The sequence below is a fragment of the Rhinolophus sinicus genome, chromosome 3 (genome assembly GCF_057876585.1).
Source record: "Rhinolophus sinicus isolate RSI-liver-muscle chromosome 3, RSI-T2T, whole genome shotgun sequence".
NCBI lineage: Eukaryota > Metazoa > Chordata > Mammalia > Chiroptera > Rhinolophidae > Rhinolophus > Rhinolophus sinicus.
In genome coordinates, this window is record NC_142503.1 from 82,337,618 (window position 1) to 82,362,397 (window position 24,780).

The 24,780-nt window shown below is 35.5% G+C and overlaps 1 protein-coding gene across 2 annotated transcripts in view; it reads left to right on the forward strand.

Moving 5' to 3' along the window:
- The first annotated feature begins 229 nt into the window (after positions 1–229).
- PRR16 (proline rich 16) overlaps positions 230–24,780 on the forward strand; it is a 277,837-nt gene continuing 253,286 nt past the window's right edge. The window contains exon 1 of one of the 2 annotated variants that reach the window (XM_074328567.2): positions 230–1,142. In XM_074328567.2, coding sequence (XP_074184668.1) covers positions 984–1,142 — 159 coding nt within the window. In that variant the 5' untranslated portion in view covers positions 230–983. The remainder of the gene's footprint in view (positions 1,143–24,780) is intronic. The other variant, XR_012494958.2, reaches the window with a different exon arrangement.

The following is a 24,780-nucleotide window of genomic DNA, read 5'->3' on the forward strand; positions in this document are numbered from 1 at the left end:
TATTTTCCCCCCTCTAGACAAAACATACATCAACATAGATCAGAAAAAGAGGACGGACGGTTTAAAAAAAAAGAAGAAGAAGAGAAAAGAAAAAAAGGAGCTGTCCCAGATATATGCAGCCAAGATGACTCAGTCTCCTGGGGGATTTTTGGTGTGGGGACTCCAAATTAATAAATCCTCTAGTAGCTTTGTGAAATCGGCAAGATTAGGCAACCTCTTTTAAGAACACTGCTTGATTCCATGACTCCACGGGGTGAGGGGTCGCTATTTATGCGCATCTCTTGTTTTCTGCAGAAGTAAGCGCACCTCTGTTTAACTCGTAGTCACTTGGAGAATAGAGACCTTCTGGACATACTTTGGTCCTGGATAAATATTTAGGGTCGCTTTTCTGACCTTAAATCTAACTCCTGACCCGACTGTGGTTCTTTCTGAATTGATCAGAAAGCGTGGTGGGGATTCGGGTCTCTGCTTGCGGTGAAGCACAAGGAATTTAAGCTGTAATAGATTTGAGAAGACACATAACAGACTGCTGATCAGGGCATTTCGGGATCAAGACGAGGGGGTGGGCAGGACAGGAACTTGTCTCCCGGCTCCTGATGCCCAGGTGCTGTGGAAGAGATCCCGGAGGGAAGTGCCGCGGGAACTGCAGCTGCCAGCCCTAGGCACGGCACCCGGGAACCCCCTCCGCGGGCGGGGAGCGAGAGCGTCTGTGCGCGAGCGGCGGGCGGCGGCGGGAGGAGGCGCAGGCGCGCTGCTTGCGGGTCTGCAGCCCGGCGCCGAGCGCCGCGTCTCGGGGAGTTGATGGCAGCACCACAGTGCGGCCGCCCGGCGGAGCGCGGAGCGCAGCCACCCGCGGTTGCCCAGGGAGCGTCCAAGATGTGGAGGGATCCGGGCGGCAGCGGCCGCAGCAGCGCCAGGGTCGAGGGCGCGCAGCAGCCTCCCCTCGCCCGCCTGTGCTGACCTGCCTCGTTTGGCCCCAAAGAATGTCAGCCAAGTCCAAGGGGACCCCCTCCTCGTCCTCTCCTGCCGAGGGACCTCCGGCAGCCTCCAAAACCCAGGTGAAGGAGCAGATCAAGATCATCGTGGAGGATTTGGAATTAGTCCTGGGCGATCTGAAGGACGTGGCCAAGGAACTTAAGGAGGTGAGAGGCGCGGGGGTGGGGAAGGAGTTCGTCTCCCTTCGCCCCCTTGGGGTTCTCAGTCGGGGTTCACTGGGGACAGCCAGATTTCTAAACTCCTAGGAAACTATAGCCAGACGCCTGCAGACGGACTTTTCATTGCTCCGGTGACTCCTGAGAAGAGTTGTTTCACTTTTTTTTTTTTTTAAATCAGGAAGAAATCAACTAGTGTTTTAATCGATGGACCTGGGATGGTGGGAGTGGTGAGCGCCCGCGTGTCTCTGTATCTGTGTGTGTGTGTGTAATGTCGGGGGAGGGGGAAAATGGGGGGTGTGTCAACAGAGGAAGAAAAGAGCAGCCGGGCTGGAGCGCGCAAGATGCTCGTCTCTAGCCCTCCTGCTCCCCCAGAGTCCTTTGGCAAGTCGATCATTGCCTGGCAGCCTCCCCAAGCTGGTGCTGAAGCGGGGCAAGGTTCCGGGCCCTGGGCCAGGCTGGGGAAGGCAGCGTGGGGGAAGCTCGGCTTCTCGGTTCCGTCTCTCCTCCCCGCTTTCTGAGCCCTGGTGGACGGAAGGCACTCGGGCTGCTGGCAGGAGAGCCCAGACTTGGGGATGTAGAAGGGGTCTGGGAGTTTCTCACTTTAGCAGTTCCTGAAGAATCTCCTGCTCTCCTTCGAATATCGCTCCCAGTAACTCCCCCCCCCCGCCCCCGCCCACCTTTCCTTCCTCCCAGTGCGTAGCATTGAATCTGGGGAGCAGGGTGTGTGTGTGTGTGTGTGTGTGTGTGTGTGTGTGTGTGTGTGTGTGCGTGTGCGCTGTGCGTGCGCCAGGGTCTTGCCAGTAGCGTCCTGGCCATTGGGAACCGGGACTGTTTTGGTTCTTTCCTGCTCCCCTTCCGTTTCACCATTCCCCTTCTGCCCTCCCACACCCCCATCCTCGGAGATCCGGATAGAAAGAAACGGAGGCAGAATCAGGGCTGAGGATGCGTAACTCAGAAGGCAGCTCCAGGCGTGGGCGAAGACTCGTTTGCGAGGGGAAGGGTCTCCCGCGAGCCAGGCTGGCAGCTGGTGGAGTCTTGGAGCTGGTGGCAGAGTCCGAGCCCGCTGTTCTGCTATGGAGTGGGCGCCTGTTGCGGTTCCCAGCCAGGGAGTCCACACCCGCAGTTGCTGGAGAGCTAAGACTGTAACTTCTAAGGTGGTGGTGGCTGAGGCGGGAAGGGAAGGGGTGAGACTTAGTCTAAATACCAAATTGTAATCTTGTTTCTGAGGCCAAGTGGGAGGAAATTGAGGGTTGTTTGGATGTCTGGCCTCTAGAGATTAACCTCTATCCAATTTCCAATCCAAATATGAGGAGTCAGTGCCCCCGCCCTTTCTCTCCAGCTCTCCATTACCTCTGTGACCTGAACTCCACATTTGTTACCAAATGCAAGTCTATTAAAATGGCCCATTCATTGGCAGAATTCTGTTTGCCAGTGGCAAATGCCATTCCTGTAGGTTGCTCCACAGACAGAACATAATTACTTCTGAGGTTCTGAGATTAGAGATTGATATAGATGATAGATGTGAGGAAAAAACTTGTTCATATTTTCAGGGCTTCTCTAGGATCCTTGCTTCACAACTGGTTGACAGATGGCAAGGTTATGCATTGAAATTCAAGCCTAAAGATGCAGTTCATTTCTTTGTTATCCTTTCGTTTGACGTTTTTTGGCAGGCTGTGTTTTCATCTGAAACATTATGGCGTTGTAAAAAATGAACAAATTTGGGCATGTTCCTTTTGGCAGAATTGTGCTTTATAGTTGTTGAGGTTTCTAAGGTGGGGGATGTGGGAAACCTACATCAGCACAGTATAACATAATTGCTGTCTTAGCCAGGAGGCTGAGATTAAGAGAAAGGTAGTCAATCAAAATTCTGCATCTATGGGCACATCCTTCCTTATGATGTGTCACTCCACTCCCTACTTGAGACAGAATAAATGACAAGAAACTGCCCATGGTCCTGGTGCTGCTTTGCATCATTGTTCTGTAAACATTTGGAGACCAGGTAGATAGATCTATAGTGAAACTTTTAACCTCCCTGTGGCTCTTGGTTAGAATCACCAAGAAATCAACAAAGGAAAAAAAAGTGGGTAGTCCTGTGATGTCCCTTCCTTTCATGCTTTGTGTCTTCGTTTACCGGGAGATATTTAAGGGGGGGGGGTAGTTTATAAAAGGAATGGACAAGCGTAGGTAATATCAACCTCGTAAATGAGAGAATCTGTCTTCTAGACAGATGCAGAGATAAAATTTTGCTTGATGCTTTGGAACCTTTGATTGGCTGCCAGGGCTTATTGGGGTAAAAATCTCACCCCTGAGAGTGAAATATACGCATGGTAAGTGATATGATGTGATTGTTAATACTTTTGTGAGGATACCATCCTCCTAGGTTTTCACAGAGTTATATTATCCTATGGCTGAATCTCAAAACAGTGGCTATTTATATAATATGAATGATAGTTATTCTGAGAACAACATATTTGTAGGACATATTTAACCTATGACATCTTGCAGTTGTCCAGCACTTATCTTTTTAAGATAATACTGCACATGTGACTGAACATGTCTTTGATGTAGTTTTGAATGGAGAAGTAACTGAAAACTTTGTAAATTACAAACCTTGTTGCTCTCTATACTTCTGATTTATAAAGATAAATGTCACTATAAATTCATCAATTGCTACATTCAATATTCTGGCAGTTTATCATTGCTATATATTAAATATAAACTGTTATATTTAGAATTCTAATTCCTTTATTGTCAATGTTATGCTTTTAGGCCTTAATGTGTTTTCATATAATTTAACTGAGAGCTCTTAATAACTTGAAACAGAAATTAGAAATTGAAGAGTGATTATGCCTAGATCACTATGTCAGTCACCATATGATACTTGTTTTTCTTTTCTGCTGTTTTTTCATTCTATCTAAAGTGCAATACATTATTCCTAATACTATACCCTTTCTAGTTGCATAAACTCTGTGACAACAATATTGGACTTTTGTTTGAGGTTATTTTGAAATTGTTTTTAGAAGTTTTCTGGACTTTAGTTATCTGAAAATTCAGTTAGTGGGGTAGATTTGACGTGATAGTAGCTACTTGAAATACTAATACTTGGTAACAAAACTCCATTGTTACATTGCGTGTCTTCTATGATTAGTTTTTTATTATTATTAATCATTTATAATTTGATTATATATTGGAAGAAGAGGAACAGGATTTTTGGAAAGTCTACGGGCAGTTTTCTTCTGCTGTCAGAATTTAATAAAACCTCAAGTAACTTGACTTTTCAGGAATAATAGGGAACTTTGGTCTTCTATATCATCATGGAAAAGCCCTAAGTATAAAAGTATAATTCAACATATTTATTCAGCACCTACTATGTGCTATATTACCATTTTATTGTTATGAAGATGTATACGTTACAGTCTCTGGTCTCATGAGCTCAGAAGTTTAGTTTGGGATGCATTTATCATGTCTTTGAGCATCAATAGTGTAAAAAGACATTACTGCTTTTATTGGCCACTCTCATTATGATCTAGAGTTGGGGAAAACAAGCAGAATTGAGAATAAAAGTGAATATTGTAGATTAATAAACCAATGCTTTCTGTATTCTTAGTAGTATGAAAAGCCTTTGGTGAAGAGAGCAGAAGCTTTAAAAAGATTGTAAGGTACGAATTTTAAGAAACTTATATTTTTTTCAGGTTGTTATTAACACAAATAGATCAATGCCATGTACAGGATACCCCAAGTGTTATAACTAAACATTGAAGAGTTTTAAGAAGATAAATTCTTTGGGGGAATTAAGACACAAAATGGAAGATGTTGGATCTTTCTTTGAGATGTAGATAATAGTTAAAAGAGGTAGATGGAGAAGGAATTACCAGGAAATAGCATTGGAATACAAAATCAATCCATGTTGCTTTTTTCTGCAGATTCACACACACACACACACACAATTAAATTGTGGTGAAACTCTAAAGTTTTAGGGATAAAATTAACTATTACTGGTTTTTAGGTGTGGGGTGATCCATTTTTAGAAATGTAGAAAAAAAGATCTATTGCTTTTTTAACATAATTCTCAAATAATCTGACATGTGTAGGTACCAATTTGCCTGTTTCATTTATGAAGATCTCACTGGTAAAGTGTTTTGCATCATGGGTTGGTGTTAATAATAGGCTCACAGATCTTGTTAATTAGAGAGTGATTGGAGCACATAATAAACAACCTTTTATTTGAAAACAAAGGTGAATTGTTTTAGATTGATTATAAGTTTGAACTTTTTTCACAGTGTTTCAATTTATGATTTTAAGTAACAAAGCTGCTCTATGGGTTTCTCTCTCTCTTTCTTTCTCTCTCTCTCTCTCTCTCACACACACACACACACAGACACACACACACATTTTCTTTTTCTTTTTGCTAAGCGTTGTGAGTAGACATGACTCTCATGTAGGAACCAGGGAACCAATTAAGATGAATTGTTCTGTCAGTGCCCTGGGATCACTCAGTAATTGGACTTCATGGGTGGGAATGTGTGTCAGCATTGTGGCTGTGGATTGGAAAGCACCCATGATTTTTCTTATAATATGATAAACAGAAATAAATTAAACTTGTTTAATTTTGAAAAGTTTGAAAACCCATAGGAAACAATCCATTCAGGGGCTGATAAAAACAAAATTAACAATTGTCTTCTATGTATTTTTCTTTTTAAATATTTTTCTCTATTTTAATGGCTTATCTACTTGAAGTTCTGTAGTTTATTGCTCTAGGAAATCCTACCATATATTTTTTGGTTAATGAACCCGTGCATATAAAATCCATTACTAGAACCAATTATAGAGAATAATCTCTGGAGTATTTTCTGAGTTCTAAAGTTGTGAATGAATGAAATTTCACAGTTCATTCAAATGTAGCAATAACTGTACTTTTACCACCCTATTCAGCAGTCTACCTCCCAAACTGGAGTATATTTACCAAATGCCAAAATGCTTTTTGATTTTTCTTTTCTTGAGTATGATGGCTTGGCCTGTTACTGAGAACGCAGAATGGTTTTGAGAAAGTAAAGAGAACCAATGACCATCTTTCATTGTCTCTCCATTGCCAAAGCATTATACCATTCAAGACTCAGAGGATTTGCCAATAAGAAATTCAGGCAGCCTCAAAGTAACAAACATACGCTTTCATTATGATATTACACAGAGTATTTTCACTGCCCTAAACTCCCTCTGTACTCCACCTGTTCATCCCTCTTCCAAACCCAGCCCAAAGGTACTAATTTTTTAAAGAATAAATTTCATTTTTTTAAATTTCAAAAGTAATACAGTATATGAATACTATAGAAAGTTTAGAAAAAATCTGAAAATTATAAAAGAGAAGTTAAAATTATCCTTAATGCCACATAGAAATATATATGTTGAACAACACTTGTATTTTCTTTCAGTCTTTTTGTATGAATATGTTTAACATAGATAAAGTCATATAAAATTATGAAATTATGTACAATGGTGTTTTTTGCTTTCTTGAAGTATTAGATCATAAGCATTATATAGATCTGTGAAGTTACTGTATAGTTCCCATAAACTTGAACTTTCTATTTATTTCCATATTTTTGTGGTCACTAAATATTAAATATCACTAAAAAGAAGAGTTTTGGCAATAAAATGGCTAACACAGATTTTACTCTGCCTGGTATTCTAAGTGCACGTATATATATTTTAATCTTCTAATTCTCAAAGTAGACATATGAGAAAGGTCCTATTGTTACTCTATTTTAGAGATAAGAAAACGAAGGCTAGAGATGTTGAGTCACTTGCCCAAGGTCACTTGACTTGTAAGTGGAGAACTAATGCTTCAATTCTAGGCTCTTTAGTGCTAGAGCCCAGGCACTTAAGCACTAAACTCGATGGTTTTACCTTCTTCTTCTTTTTTTTTTTTTTAAATTTTATCAGAAGTCAAGGATGTGGAAGTTTCTTCAATCCATATTGCCAAAGTGCCTTCCAGGGAGTTTTCACAAATATTTAGTTCCAGTTGTACTATATGTATGGATACTGTTTCTTAAATTTCATGAGAAGCTAATACTTGTAAATCTTTTAATTTAAATCTTGTATAGTTTATTATTTTTTTTGTGATAATAGTCATCATTTTTGTGGGTTACACTCATTTTCAGGGACCAGCATTGAGGCAAAATTAATAGTTAGTTAATTAGACCTTATAATTTGCATCTTCCAAATAAATAGGTGCTGTAATGAATTACTTTTGACCTATTGTGTATTCAACAAAATGTTAATGAGACTATTACATAGCTGTTCAATATTATGACTTAGAAAATAAAGACACAGCTAATATGGGTGCTTGCTGGTATGTAGCATTGTGTGCAGTTGTTTCAAATGAATTTAAAGGAATATGGGAAACTTGTTTTCCTTTGTTGTTATCAAATTGCCTTAGAAGGGATGTACTATCCTTAAGTTTTCTGAGATATTTCGGATTTGTCAGTTGTCTTGGTTTCTGCTATGGCTGATGAATAGAGAAGTAGAGAAGCTTGTTGAATTCTTTACCAGGTACAAAATTATTGAGCTGGCTAACCATGTCCTATATATTTTTTATAATTAGATTTTTCGTGTACATTTTAGTGCCATTGGTTGTAAGCTACCCCTTCCTCCCCTCACATAAAGGAAACAAGAAACGATCTTATTTTAAAATCTTGTTTGTTTGTTTGTTTCTCCCAGTGTAGTGTGGATAGAAATGTTTTCATTATATTGAAAATTAGTTGATTAGGCGAAATACTCTAAATCAAGATTTCCCAGAGGGTCTGGGAAACCAAAGCCAGCACTACTTCAGCTCGAAATAAGAGCCAGAAAGTAACATTGATTCATGAGAAAATAGACATAGCTAAATAATGTCCAAATCAAAGTAGGTTCACAAGTTGGCCCATCAACTCAGGATAGATGTTGTTTTTTATGATGTCAACAAAAGGTCACTGACACTGATCTAATGCCAACAAGAGTCCCCAGTCTGGGGCATAGTAAAAGGAGAAACTTTATTCAGGTAAACAGTTTGCAAACCAGGGAGACAAGGCTCTGAAAGAAACCTAAAGTGGCTCCAGGAGATAGACAAAAGGGAGTCTATTTTTCATAGAGAAAGTACCTTCCTTAGTCCCTAATTGGTCCATTCTTATGCAAATAAGGAATCCAAATTTACACAGTCTCACTTGTCCAAATACCACTGTCCAGATTGGTTGGAATCATGTGTTTTGATTGGTCATTATGGAGCTGCTCTGATTGGTCAGTAAAGATGCAAATGAGGATATAGTTGTGTAGTTCCATTTGGACGGTCAAGTCTCAGCCCATGGGTGAAGGACTATACCAGGAACTCCTCTGTAAGGGTTGAGGCACATGGCAGAAGTACAGTGCAGGAAGCTTAAAACTTAGTCTGTAGCTTTTCCCTGAAACACAGTGTGTGTGAGAGGACTGTCAGCAATGGCTACTAGACACTGGTTCTGAATTTGGGCTCAGTAAACCTTAAAGAGTTCTTCTTGGCAGACATATTCCTTTTTGAGGTTTGCAGTGGCATAAGCTATTTTTATTTTTGAGAATGAAAAGACATGAGGATTCCAAAGGAATTAAGCTTCCAGACCCCACTTTAGGTAAAAAACATTAACATTGTTAAGACAGAACTCACATTTATGATCTTTGTTTTCCCTCCTGCTTTGCAAATGCTACTTCAGGTTGGTGTTTGAGATAAATGTTTACTTTTAGAATAATTGAAGTGAGTCAAATTATATACCTATGCCCAATGTGCTAGTTACTATGCTGTTTGGCACACTATAAATAGATCTCCAACTATAGATAGCATATGCCATACTAGTCTAGAGCAAGCAAATTTGATGATTTCTAACAGTATCTCTTCTCTAGAAAACTAAAAGAAATAACGGGTATTTATTTCCCTCTTTTATAATATAATATAAAATATTATCCTAATATTTCAAACTTTGTTCATGTGACAGAAAAATATCAAGTTAAAAATATGTATCAGTCAAATTAATTATCTTTTAGCAACAGTGGTTCTTAATCCCCCCCCCCCCCCCCCCACACACACACCAACATCACAGAACCCTTTGAAAGTTTGTAAAATTGTGAATATTTCTTTTCTGGAACAAAAGCTCATACAAGCATAGGTCTGCAGATGTTCAGGGAATCTTGGGTGGGCGAGAATGACTCAGGTGAAGAGACAAAAGAAGTGATTGCCTTTCTTTAAAAAAAAAAAAAAAGAAAAATCAGCTAGTTATGTGAGACCAGCTCCATAATTTTTAATATCAAAAGTCCTAGCTTTACAAAAAGGAAAAAAAAATACTGGTGACTGTAATCTGATGGTTTTTATTTCAGGAATCCATGGGTAGCTTATCAGCAATTTACTTGTCTTAGAGGGGCTCTAGTAGATGCAATCTCAACATTGGAAAAAATATGTGTATAACTCACTACTCTCTCAAAACTGTGCAGTGCTCATGTATCTGAAGGTTAACTCTCACATTTTGTTTTTTTATGATGTGTGCTGGAGTACATCACTACATAGAAGGACAATGTTTCCAGAGCTTATTTTAAAGTAAGCATATTCTTTTCTTAAAACTCGTCCCAGAACAGCATTTTTTTGTTGTTGTTGTTATTTTCCTGTGTGACATTAATTCATGAATTAAGAAAGATTTATTGAATTCTTCATATATGTAAGACACTATGCTGAGTGTATGTAAAGGATGCAAATGTGAATAAGCTGAAGGACCTGACCTTGAATAAAATCACCTCTGGTAAGGTCAACTTCTCCAGTAGGGTGCAAGAAGTAACTCTAAAGTGATGTAGAATGTGTAAAGGGCCATATTAAGTTACACCTAGAATACAAAGATCGAAAAATCATTCATCTCACTTTCCATTTTAATTGATTTTTTCTTAGAGTTAATTAATTCTAAACTTCACTTAATACAATATGTAGTAACTCCTATATTATACATCATAGTTTTGGGAGGTGAGAGGAAATCTTTCTGACTCATACATATGTGGGGAGGGCATGGGGAAGTCAAACCAACATAATAAATGCCAAATTATGTGAAATACTAGAGGGTGACAAGTTCAGTGAAACAATAGAAGATTTTAATGGGATACGTAGTGATGGGGAAGAGTTGCAATATTAAATAGGGTGGTCTAGACTAAACCTCGTTGAGAAAGTGACATGGCTGCATCAGAGGAAAAGCTTGAAGGTGAAGGAGGATGCCGGCTAGATGTCTAGAGGAAACATCTACCAGGTAGAGGTGACTGCAGTCCAAGGGGCCCAAGGTGGGCATGTTCCCACATATTTGTAGAAGAGTAAGGAGGCCAGTGTGGCAGGAGTGAATGAGTAGGGGTCAGAGGGGCATAGGAGAACATGTCCAAGGATGTTAAGTCTTACTCAGAATTAAATGAGAACTTCTCAGTTTTGGGCAAGAGAATGAATTGATGTGATGTGATCGACTTCCATCTTTTCCTCCTTACCTTTAATCTCTAGTTCAGGGTTTCTTAAACACAGCCCTATTGATATTTGGGGCAGATGATTGTTAGGGCTGTTCTGTGCATTGTAGATTGTTTAGTAGCAGCCCTGGCCAGTAGCAACCAAAAATGTTAGTGTGACAGCTCAGAATGTTTCTAGACATTGCCACATGTCCCCTGGGGGGAAAGGGGAATCACTCTAGTTGAGAACTACTGCTCTAGCTCTTCCCTCTTATTCCATATTACTTAATACTGCTTTTTAGCCCACCTTTTTATTTATGTACGTTCATCCATCAAGCATCGGGCTCTTATGTTTCTTCCATATAATGTATTCTGTGTTGTTGTTTTTACAAAGCTTTATGTTTTTTTCTTACCTTTATCTGGTTCTTTTTCCTTTACTGAGCATACTTTTAAAAAAGTGGCAACCTTGACTGGAATGAAGCACTCTTCATCTATCAGTCTGTCTTACGCTTCTCCGGCCTCTTCCTTTTCATAGTGACAGGAGAGATTTGAGTGGTGTCATGGCACAGGTTATAGAAGAAATACGGTAATGGTGATAACAGTGATGAACCTGACTAACATCTGTTCAGGGCTCACCAGGTACCAGGAGTAGTTCTGAGTTAACTCATTTAAGCCTCACAGTTACGCTTTGAGGTTATTAGGATTGTTTGACATATGGAGAAGCTGAGACACAGAGGTAAACTAAAGGAGGGAGTAAGTGATTGATATCTCTCTTTCAAATCATTGTCCATAACCAGCTTCCCAGTTCCCAGCAGCATCATAGTCGCTGCTGTTTTTCATGCTTTGAACATCAATATAATCATTCTCCTCTTCTTCCTTTTCTTCCTCCTCTGCTTCATCTGTCACTTTCCCCTTTTTTGCTCTTCATTTCTTTCTCCTCCTCTTCCTGTCTTCCTCTTATTTTCTTTCCTTTTTTTTTTCTTCTGCTTCCTCATTAGCTTCTTTGATATGCCCCAATATCTTATGCACGTATCAAAATTTTTCTTTAAATGCCTATACCATGCAGGACAATGTGTGAGGCAATAGAAATAAAATACTGAGCCCCTGCCATCTGAAACTTATGTGCTAGTGGGAAGACATTATTTACATACCAGAAATAATATTTATTAAGGAATGTTAAAGGCTATGAAAGAAAAGTACATGGTGTAACAAGAGCATGAAATCATTGATAAGTTTTGTTCATTCTTGCTAAACGCGTTTTCAGATTGGCTTCTTTCATCCTTTCCCACTGCCACCTCTCTAATCCCGAGGCTATTAATTTCATGGATGATGTTTTTATAGCCCTAGAGCTAATCTCTGTCTTTTGTTCTCTGCCAATTCATTCTCTAAACACTGCCAGATTAATCTTCTAATGCACTGGTTTCTTCTGGCCACTCCCCTGCTTAAAAGATCACACACTATCCTCCTGATACTTAAAATGTCAAATGAACAAACCCAGCCTTCCAGCTTGATATCCAGCAGTCCCTTGTTTCCTATTTGGCCTTATTTCTGTCTTCTCTTCAGTGACCATCCCAGACAATCTTGACACCATCACGATTTTTTTACCCAACTTGCATCCTGTACTCCCCATATTATGGTCACTATACCACTGCATTGCATTTGCTTATGTTACTTAACAAATGTCCCATTTGTGCCTTTTAAAAAATCTAGTAACCTTTCTCTGTTAGTAACTAACCATGTCATTCTTCATGCAACATTTTAAAAGTCTCACTCTTGTTATCTGATGAGGAATTTGAACTTCAGGATCCAATTCCATGTAATACTTATTAAAGGTGTTAAAAGCTAAAAGTCAAGCATTCCATTTGTGTATGAGAAGCTGTTCTTTCTCCCCTACTTAAGAAAAGTAACTATCCGTCCCCTCCTGCCTCTTCTGTGCCATCTTTTTCATTCCCCCTGATGATTCCCTTCAGCGTACAAACAGAAATATTGATAATAGCGAAATCCTCTCCTGATCCCACTTCCCCTGAAAATTACCATCCCTCTTCTTAGCTCCACTTTACAAAAAGCCTCTAAGAGTTGTCTGTGCTTGCTGTCATTTATGTCCTCCCATTCTGACCTTAGCCTACTCCCGTCAAACCTACACTCTAACAGAGAACTACCTCTACGAAGATTGTCAGTCACTCCATGTTATTTAATCAAACAGTCAATTTTGAGTCCTAATCTTATTTAATCTATCAGCAGCATTTTACAATCTCTTTATAAGTATTTCTTCGTTTGGCTTGAAGAATACTATGCTTTCTTACCTCACTGATTTTTCTTCCTCTGTTACTTTACTTGTTCTTTCTCTGGGATAGCTGAGCAAAACTTGGTTTCTCTTTATAAAAAATAAAATTATTTATACTCTCCTTCTTGGTGTTTTTTATTCAGTTTGTGATTAATTCCACTTATAGGTCCATAATTCCAAATTTGTATCCCCAGCCCAGACCTTTCTTCTAAATTTATGTAGTCAACTGTCTCCTCTACATCTCTACTTGGATGTCTAAGAGGTATCTTTACCTTACCACGTCCAAAATTGAGCCCTGATCTCTTCCCTCCCTTAAAACTGAGTTCTTTGCAGACTTTCCCATGCCAATTGATGGTGTTTTCATCCTTCTAGATCTTGGAATAACTATCAACCCTTCTCGCTCATGCATTAAATTGATCAGAAAATGTGGTTGGCTGTATCTTTAAAATGTGTCTAGAAACTGATTAATTCTTATTTCCTCCACTGGTACCACCCTGGTCCAAGAAAACAGTCTCTTTCATGTGGATGGCTACAATAACCTCCTGACTGTTCTTTCTTGCTTCCTTAAGCCTTTTTTTTTTTTTTCTTTTTTTTCAGCTCAGATGTCAGTGTAAACCTACATCACATTACTCTTCTCAAATCCCTGTAGTGACTTCCCATTTCATTCAAAGTGAAAGTGCTTACAATGGTTGTGAGGCCCCAAAACGTTTTCCTTCCTCTCCTGTTATCACTCTCTATGCTTTCTTGCTACTTTCTCTCTGGCTCCCCTCCCTTCAGCTGCAGTAATTTTGCTGTTCCAGGAATGAATGAGCCATGCACGCTGTCATGGCTAGCTCCACTCTTTTGCTAACTCTTTCATCTCATTTAAGTTTTGCTCAAGCATCACCCCTCATGGGCTATTTTGGCAACTCCATATATTGTTATATACTCTGGTGGCATTTCCCATTCTTCTTTCACCTCTTTTCTTTAATACTTACTAGTGTCTACTAGACTGAACACTATTTCTAGTGTATATTATTTGTTTGCTTCCCACCTCTAGAGTGTCAGCTCCTGGAGGTCAGTCACCTTTGTTTTATTCCCTGATGTGTTTGAAGTTGCTCTTGTTTCCCCTACTTTGATTTCATAATCTACTACCCTCATTAAATCCATTCTATTAAACCCAAACAATATTCTTATTTTTTTTTGAAGTGGACAAAAATCTCTCAATAATAGCTAATACATTAACTGCTTACTATGTGTCAGGCAGAGTTCTAAGCGTTTAAAAAGTATTACCTAATTCATCAAGTCTTCACCTCTCTCATGCCTCAATCAGTGGCTACCATGTTGTCCCTACCATATGGAAATACTGGAGATATTGTCTCTGTAAATCCTAAATGTTGTTTGTAACCTCAAGGCTTCACCTTCAGACAAAAGTCTGGCTCCGATTTGAGAGTACCCATTATGTCCTTAGGCTCAGGGATGTCATTTAAAACTCTTTGAAGTACTGAGAGTTATATCTTCTACATCAGATATAATTCTATATTTGAATACAATATGTAAACTAAGATGAGACGAAAGTATATCTATTTTTTACATCATTCACTATGTTTTTATGCTTCTTGAATATTGTTCACCTTTCTTGCCATTAGTCATTATAAAATTTAAATTAACTGGTACATGACATATAAAAAGGGATATTGGATACCATTTAAATAAGTTTCACCATTCTGCTATGTCCATAGGAAATATGCAAGCAGTTTGTTGCAAAGACCCAATATTATGTAAAACTCTCAAGAACTAGGTGATATCATTTGGCTTCTTTTTTTCTTTTATGTACTCCCTCTAGTGTTAAAAAATATGAGTACTTATAATTAGCCTATGCAGATACTAAAGAACAAATGTTAATGTAGAAATAGGGCATTCTTAACTTTATATTATTTTGTTTTCTTACTCAAGAGATCATATTGTCTAGTTACTGAACTTTCAATGTATTATATGAAAAACATATTCTCTCTCCCTTTACCTGTAGGCTTTGGTTATGTCTGCCTTTTGATATGCATGTTTTCCATCTGTTCACTTCAATCAGGGAGAATATTGCACTTCTTGGCCTTCTTTCTTTAAATACCATACCATATTACAAATTTTTCTTCAATTTTTATAACTGAAGTCTAGATTTTAGTTTGGCAGTTTAGATATGAACAGAAAGTTTTCCACATTCGAAATATGTGCAAAGTGAAAAAAAAATAAACTATATTAACTAGAAATGTCTGAACATGGAAATTAAACCATTTAAATATTTGACATTACTTTGCTTTAATATATTGCAAGATTACTTAAATACATTAGTTTCAAAATACCATAAGAAATAACCAAGGTATTCCTAGGAATGCCAAATAAGTAAAAACAAGTAATATATACTATGGTCATTTAATATAGAATATTAAGAATTGCTAGTTTATATTGATGATAATTTTAAATGGTAAAGTTAAATCATTACTATTTACCAGTTTTTAAAAATCAGAGACAAGTATTTGAACTTAATTTTTCTAAACTGACATGTTATAATGTTACTTATATTGAATAATGCCATAAAGTTTTAAACCACTTTGATTCCTATAATTTCAATTGCTCATCATCAGATGAAGTAAAAAAAATAAAAAATAAAAAGAATAAATTGCTTTCAATGACTTTCAGAAACATTGTTTTCAAAACTCTGTCTACTCCCTAGAAATACTTTGATATTATGATGATTAATTCATTTAAAAATGGAATTCGAGACTCAACGTTCACCCTGTACCTTCTTTTAGGGAGATTTATAGTCAATACCTACACCTTATCCATAACAGGCTGTATGGTAAGTCCTTGGGGAAACTTACATTTTTTAAAAAATATACAGAATAATATGGCACAGCATGCCTATTTGGGGTTGTTTCATTAATCACAGACAGTATGCACCAAAATGCTTGCGAGTTTAACATCTGGCTTCTGAAGTCACTAATACTCATAAATATAATGTTTAATGAATTCCATTCCTCAACAATAGCCTCTTAGGTTACCCAGGTTCTGATATAGTCTGCATTAAATACTGGCTTGGCTAATAATGATAGGATTTTTAATTTTTAATTTTTTTTTTATTTTTTGGTCTGGGGAAATTGTTATTGAGAAACTATACAAATTGTTTTTAGTTTCAGGTGTACACAACATCATAATCATTATATATATATGAAATTATATATAGTGCATATATATACATATTTAAATTATAATTAGCATTCAATATTATTTTATATTAGTTTCAGGTGTACAGTGCTGTGGTTAGGCATTTATATAATCTATGAAGTGATCCCCCAATAAGTCCAATACCCATCTATGTATTCATGATGGTTTTCTTTTTGTGACTCCACTAAAAGTGGTCCTCTCTTGCATACTGATAATTTATTGTTACCTAATAAAGTCCTATAGTGCAATACTTAGCTCTTTCTTAGATTTGAAATGTTTCAAACCATATTCATGTCTTATTGGTTCCTGACCCTTCTTTCCTTAGGAAAATTAATGAGAAAAAGGGATTGAATGAAACAGTACTAATATATATGCACACAGTTGCAAAGAGGAAAGAAAAACAGAACAAGGATTATCACTGAATGGAAAATATAGTAATAAGCTTGTTTTGTATAGAGTCAGGACACTTGTAATATTTAGTGAACATGAAGTGGGCCATTATTTACTAAGTAGATAGAAGATAATGATTGTTTTAAATTGTGAGGAAAACAAAGCCAATTAAGTATCTTTTAGTGAGAAACTTTGATCTCCTATGTGATTATAATATAATATTATCTTATTTCACTCTATACTAACAGCAAATCTATGAGGACTCATTAAATTTAGTCATAAAAAGTCTCTAAGCCACACTGTATAGAATTCCTCAACTTGACATTGACCAAAGTATTGTACTTTTTGGCCATAAAGTACATGGCAGGCAGCACTTTGATTTAGTTCCCTTTGATATTTGTTAAATTTCAAATTAAACACAGATACATTACCAACAACTGAAATATATCATGACAGATATTAGTTCCATTGTTAGTATAGAATTATTTAATTTACATGTATATATTATAAAAGTCTTCAGGAAGTTTTGGGAGATCTTTTTGTTTTTTCAAAAAGTAGAGATAAAAATAATAATGCATTATATTATTATCTTTCCTATAAATTATAGAAAGCATATTACTTTTATCAGTACAGGAGGAAAGTTACGCATTCACATGGCTGGAAGTATAATTTAAAAATAAGATGTTTCTGTGAATTTAAGAAAACTTTTTTAAAAGTGTTGCTTCAATGTACAGTATCATAAAAACATAATTTGATTACTGACAAAGAAAATTTTAACTTGAAGCACTTTATGGAATTATGTGATATTTCTCTCAATTTACCTAGGATATTTTTCCCAAATCAATTTGAAATTGTTTAATGATTATACTTCAAAAGGTTTTTATTACTAAAGAGAACCAAGGACTACCCAAATTTGATTTAGTATCCAATATGTCATTCTAACAAAAATGACTAATGGTTCATTTTTTAAATTATTTCTATGACTGCCATAATATTAGTATATTTTAAAAATAAATTTAGAGCAGGAACAGAAACTATAGTTATAAATATGTAATAAAAAATTGCCTTTTTCTTTTTCTAATGAGCATATTACCCACTGGGCATTTTCTTCCTTATATTCTGGATGGATGTTCCATGAGAGTAAAGACCTTAATATGTCTTTTACATTATTTTACCCACTTAGTTTAGAGCAGTGCCTATCATGCAGTAGCCTAGCAAACTATATTTAATGAATACGTATAAAAGTAAAATGTACTTTTGTTCCTTGACAAGTATATTTAGCAGATAAAGAGTGAATAAGGAATTTTTAACATCTGAACATCTATTATTTGTCTTATATCAGTTCCCTGTGTGTTGCTCTCATTAGTTCTGTATTGGTTAAGGTGGGTTAGGTTATACTGCAGTAATAAATTAACCCTGAAATCTCAGTCACTTAATTCAACAAAGGTTTTTTTGTCCAACACACTGTACTCTTCAATGCAAACTGATAGGAGCTTAGCTCCAAAGAGTCGCTCAGGGTCCCTGGCTCTGGTACTGCTGTCTCAACACATGGTTTTCAGGGAAAAAAAGAATGCGAGAATTCATACCCACACTTCTGTCTTTTAGTCTGCAACGTAATATGTTTCCCCGAAAATAAGACTTAGTCGAACCATCAGCTCTAATGCGTCTTTTGGAGCAAAATTAATATAAGACCCAGTATATTATATTATATTATATTATATTATATTATATTATATTATATTATATTATATTATATTATATTATAAACTTACATTAACTTATATTAACTTACTTACATTAACTTTTATATTAACTTATATTAACTTTATTATATTATATTATATTATATTAGACCTGGTCTTACATTATAGTAAAATAAGGCCAGGTCTTATATTAATTTTTGCTCCAAAAGACACATTAGAGCTGATGGTCTGACTAGGTCTTATTTTCGGGGAAATACAGTAGTCTGCAAAATAGCTTGTGCATACAGAACTGTAGCCCTAACCTAAATGCAGGTGAAGTGAAGTCTGCTTATAAGCCTATGATGAGGAGAATCATTTGGGAATTGGTGAGCCCAGTATTGTCTTGACCACAACTTCACTCTTTCCAGATTCTTCTTTTTCAGAGTAAGGTTTATGGCACGTTTATTGTATTAAATAAGTTTTACACACACACACACACACACACACACACACACACACCACACTTTCTTACATGCACAGAGGATTTGCCAAACTCGATAAATTTGTCAATATTTCCCAAACTTATTGGAGTAGGGATTCTGCGTTTTGGAGACCATCTGTCAGAACTAGTATTCTGTGGAGCAATTTTAAAAAACACTCTTCTAGATCAAATAGACAATAAATGTCAGAATATGTCATAAAAAGAAGAAACTCACATTTATTGGAGTCTTTAGCCTATAAGAAATTCATGGATACATCACTTTGATTGTGCTTGTCAATAAAACTTAAATGGAATAATATACCATTTAGATTGTCATGAAGACAAATTTCTGAACACCTCAAATGTAAGCACATAGCCAAGGACCTGAAATGAAGAAGGGAAAGAAATGCCTATAATTGATTAAAGTGATTCTTAACTAATTTGTGCAAAGATCATTCATTAAAACAAATCACTTCAGTCAATTCTAACTTGGTCATAGTTGGCACAAAATATTAACAATCACTTTTCAGTCCATAGCAAGTTATAGATACCCAATTAGAATGAATTGCAGATTTTCTTTTTCCTCTAGAGATTTTCATACTGGCGGTAGTGTGAAACAAAAGCACACAGCCTGACAATAAGGAAAAACCCAGAATGACTATTGAAAAACAAGCACATGCACAACTATTTTTAACAGGAGAAATAATTTTATTTCTCAATTATTCAAGTTATTCAAATGAAATTAAGTTACCAGTAGTATACTCTGTGTTAACAAGTGAGGCAAATGCATGAAACATTTTGAATGATTGTTAATTCAGTATTGAAAGCAAAAATAAAACAAAATAAAACTTTGATTCCTTAAAATTATAAGCTGCAGAAATATGGAACTTTTAGGATATATCCTCCCTTCTCTCTACATAAATTAGAAGACAATGGTATAATGCTGTTTTGAATTTATAGAATAAAATGTCATACAGATTTTTATTTCTCATTTTCTCTTTGAATGAGATGGTGAAATAATTATGAATTTGGTGCCTTGTCTTTTAAGTAGTTGTTATAAATTGAATACATACACATAATTATATAACTTAAATTATATGTCATATAACTTAAATATAATTCTTTTTTAAAATTATACATATATATAAATTTAAAAAATTGTATATATATAAATTGTGTATATATAAATATATAAAACATATGTGTATATATGTTTTGATGTTTTGTTGTTGCTATTGGGAGAAATATGTCTGCTTCTAGGGGAGAAGGGATATATATATATATATATATATATATATATATATATATATATATAAAATGTATATTATATATATATATACTTTCCTTCCCTGAACTTCAGGAAAAGAGTTTTTATTCTGATTGAAATAATGTAATTCATTGTCTGACTTGAGTACAACAATTTCAAATATATAATTTTTGTTACTGTTTTAAATGAAAAGTTGTACACTTCCACTAATTGAAAGTTGTAATGAAATCTTAACTGTTACATTTTAGGATAAGTCTAAACCAATGTAGAAGAGTGGATTTAAAAGTATTTTCCTATATCTTGAGTTTTTATAACAATTTGTATCACATTTTTCTTTAAATTGTTTTCTATAGTTCCAGAAAAATGTATTAAGATAAATACTGATTATCCTGAGTTTGAAGCATTTTATTAGTGAAAAAGTATAAAAGGACCATACGTGTACCTGGGCGTACTTTTCATCATATATTTGTTAGAGATGCATTTCGGATAATGGCAAATGCCAACATTAATACGCTTATGTATGTGCTTATAATGGTAGCTGTTTGTACCTGCTATGGATTTTCTGAAGTCCTCTTAAATGAAAGCAGTGATGTATTGGGCAAATTATAGACCAACCACAGTGAAATTGTTCATCATGTGTTACTAGTGAGACTTTTGCAGATGTTGGAGTAAATTTGCTTTTTAATATTTATCTACTGTCAGAAGAGATATCTACAGTATTGCATGAGAAGTTATGTGAAAAAAGTAGAAAGTGACTAAATTCGTGATTAATTTTCTTTGAAATCTTTTAGCCTGAAAGTACATTAGGAGTATTATACCTTAATCATTTTCTCTTATATATTCCTTATTAATTTAGACATTAGATGTAAGGGTTTACACTCTCTCTTTTTTATTTTCAGTTTTATTCATTTCCTTTTTTAAACTATCTACCAGTTTAAAGGAATGATGTCACTTCCAAGATCATAAAGCAGTGATAACAAAATCCATTAGGAGCATTTGATTAATCAATGAATTGGAATGACACAATTATCAGTATAAATAGCATTACAAAATATTGAAATGAAGTTCAATTATAGTGTTCAATCTCTTCTTCACCTTTATTTTTAATTTATATGTGGAAAACATTCAGTTTCCTAAGGTTAATTTTTGGAACTATTATTAGTTTGTTTGCTCATTTGTTTGCTTTTTAACTAAAGTAAAACAAATAATTCTTATTGATTTTGTTGTAGACTGCTTTATACCTAAACTGATATACTTTTTAAAAATGTTTTGTTTTGCCAACGTTTTCAATAAGTTGGTACCATTTTTTAAATTTAAGCTTTTCATTTTGAGATAATTAGAGATTTGCGTGCAGTGTAAGAAATAATACAGAGAGATCACATGTACCTTTATCTGGTTTGCTCCAGTGGTAATACCTGGAAAAACTACAGTACAATATCATGACCAGGATATTGACATTGATGTAGTCAAGATACAGAATAGTCCCATCATCACAAGAATCTGTCATGTTGCCTTTTTATAGCCTCACCCACTTCTCTGTTGCTCCCACCTCCTCCCTAACTCCTGCCAATCATTAATCTATTCTCCATTTCTATAATTTATCACTTCAAAATTGTTATTTAAATGGAATCATACAACATGCAACCTTTTGGGATTGCCTTTTTTTCACTCATCATAATTCTCAGGAGATTCATCCAGGTTTTTATGTATGTCAATGGTTTGTCTCTTTTTATTACTGACTAATATTCTACAGTATGGTACCTTGTTTAACCACTCACCCATTGGTGGACATCTGAGTTGTTTGCTGCCTGGGGCTATGATAAAAATAAAGTGTTATAAACATTTATGTACAATGTTTTATGTGAACATAAATTTTTATTAGTGTGGGATAAATGCCCAAGAGTGTAATTGCTAGATTATATGGAAGTTCCATGCTTAGTTTTATAAGAGCTGTCAAACAGTTTTTCGAGTTGCTTTACTCTTTTTTGGTCCCACCAGCAATGTATGAGTGATCCCGTTTCTCAGTTTCTCTGCGTCCTCTCCAGTATTGGATGTTGTCACTACTTTTAGCCATTCCAATTTATGTGTAGTGATATTTTATCACTTATGGCTAATGATGTTGACCATCTTTTCATTTGTTCTTTTGCTAGGTATATATCCCCTTTGGTGAAATGTCTGTTCATATTTTTTATCTATTTTTGAATTGGACTGTTTATTTATTTATTTTTTTAATGTTGAGTTTCCTTCTTACTCAGCCTTTTCCGACACTACCTCAGTGGGAATATTGAGGTCCCTATTTGTAGCCTTTCAAGGGTGAAAGTATAGGCTCCCCACTTGGCCTTTATTGGTGCAGATGGGAGTGGGACCACAATTTTTCTGTGGTGTTTGGTTGGAGTAGAGCAGCTGTTGTCTAAATGTTTTTGTGTTGCTAGGCTGTTTTTCTTTTCCTGGTGTTTTGGCTAGAGGGGGAAAGCTTTTGTGTGGCCTTTTTTGTCTACTCCCCTTGATATTCCCAGTAACAAGTCTGGGATCTATGTGGCAAAGAAAGTTCAGAAACTCACCACCTTCTTTTCTGTTAGCTTTTGAGTTCTCTAGCTGTTCTTTCTCCTTCTCTCCCCCTTTTATAGTCCTCATGATCATTTTTCATATACTATCCAGGGTTCCAGAGTTTTCAGTTGTACTTAGTGGGAATAATAGAGTAAAGCACATCAACTCCATATTTTTGGAAGCAGAAGTTCCTGATACCATTTGCTTTTAAACTGAAACACTAAACTAATTCTTACTTGATCATTGAGACATGTTGTAAAATTAAACTTTTTTGTTTAAAATGTTAAATTCTAAATCATGAATGTCGAAAGTATAGCAGTCATCAAAGAGAAGCGTTTATTCTTGCTTTCATGCCTATTTGTAATGCCACACGGAAAACTTATTCCACCTTAAGAAATTGTGTTTTCTGTCAATCTCATTAAAGAAAATTCAAATGTAGAAATTATACTAAAGGTCATCACTTCTTCTTGTTATTATTATTTTTGTTATTAAAAGAAGGGGTCTTTCAGCATGCCAATTAGTCGATTCATGAGAAGAGACTTTGAATTATTTAAGTTCCTACTGAATTGTGTAAATTTTATATTATTTTCTTTTTTTGCTTATCTTATAGGTTGAATAGAATTTAATGTCTAGATAAGACTTTTTTGCCTTTATTTTTATGATCTTATTCTTACGTAATAACTAAGAGACCTTGAAAAGCAGAGAGAATGACTATGCTATGAAAGAGAAAATAAATACAAAATGAAAAGATTGAGTACTTTTCCCCGAAGAATTCAGGGAAGAAGTATTTAATTTCAAATGACAGAAGCATTAAACTTGTTAATTTGAAGTAATGCAAAAAGTCTTCCTGGATATATGGAGTGAATTTTGAAAGGGCTTAGGAAGGTAGAAATGTGTAAAATTAATTTAATGAAGAAATCTTCCAAATTGAGTTTACTTTTAGTGGGTGTGATACTTAATTTAAAGATGTGAATTAAATTAATTTAACATTGCTTCTAAATTCTACCAGTAACTTTTAAGTGGAAATAGGTTAAACATAAACAGTGATAATATAGGAGAGGGGCTAGTACATTTATCAAACATTTACTAGATGCCAGATATTTATTTTGTCTAAATTTCAAGAAAATTTACTTACTTGGATGTAATAAAACATACACACACACACACACACACACACACACACACACACACACACCCCAAACTAAATCTTAATAAGCAAAGATTGACTTCTAGTTTAAGATGGTATGATGAAAAAGTAGTTATTTGCCACCTTTTTCTTTTTCTACTTTCTTTTTCAAGGAGACATCTTTTATAAACAGTATCTTCTCTATGTTTTAATGGACTTTTACATTATGATGGTATTTCATATGTTGTTTCAGGTTTCATTCATAGAAAGGAGTGGAACTATCCAAATCAGAAAATGTACAGACAGTGTAATCTAGTGGTTCATAAAAGAAATGGCTAGTATAAATACAAAAAATTATTTTTAAAACAAAGCTAGTCAATGTGTGAACTGAAGTAATATTTCTGGAGAGCAGTTTGTCAATGTATTTATCAGAAGCCATGCAAACCCTTTGTCCCAGTAATTCCACTTCAAAGAATCTATTTTAAGGAAATAATCAGAGAAGCACAGAAAATTTAAATAAAAGAGTATGTATCAAAATAGCTATATCACTTTTCTGTTATATGCTTTCTTTGTTTATTCTTAATTTTCTTCATAGTTCCACTCTTATTTATGTTTTACGTTGGACAACCAAACATATTACTTTCCTAATTAGTAAAGAAATCCAATGAATGTTATTTTCAAGAACGTATATTAAAATTGGAATATGTAACTCATTAAACCCCATACAGTAGCCAGTCAACGGTTAAATATTCTTCTTATTGTGTTTGTTACTTCTTAGGCAGAAAATCCCTTTAATTCTCCTTTGTGTCTGTGACAGAAATGTTTTAAATAGTAGAACCCGAAACTGGAATAGAAAGACAGCTGATATGTTAAGAGGCTCTGTGTGCTTAAAATGCAAGGCCACCTGGTTGGGAATTCAGAGGTCTTGGTTTAGATTCCAGCTCCGTTACTAACTTGGGCAAATCTGTTAATCCTTTGGGAGGCAGTTTTCTTTTCATCAGTTGAAGTATATAATGTTGCCATTTTTGTTGGTCGAAACAGTTCCATACCTACAATCTCTCATTCAACCTAACAAAATGAGTAATAGATTTTCTTGTAGCACCTATGAATGTATTGTGGAGTTAATGCCGATTTGTTTAAAAAAATTGTTTGTTTTTTTTAATTCAGAAGATCTACTTTTATGAGGCAAAGG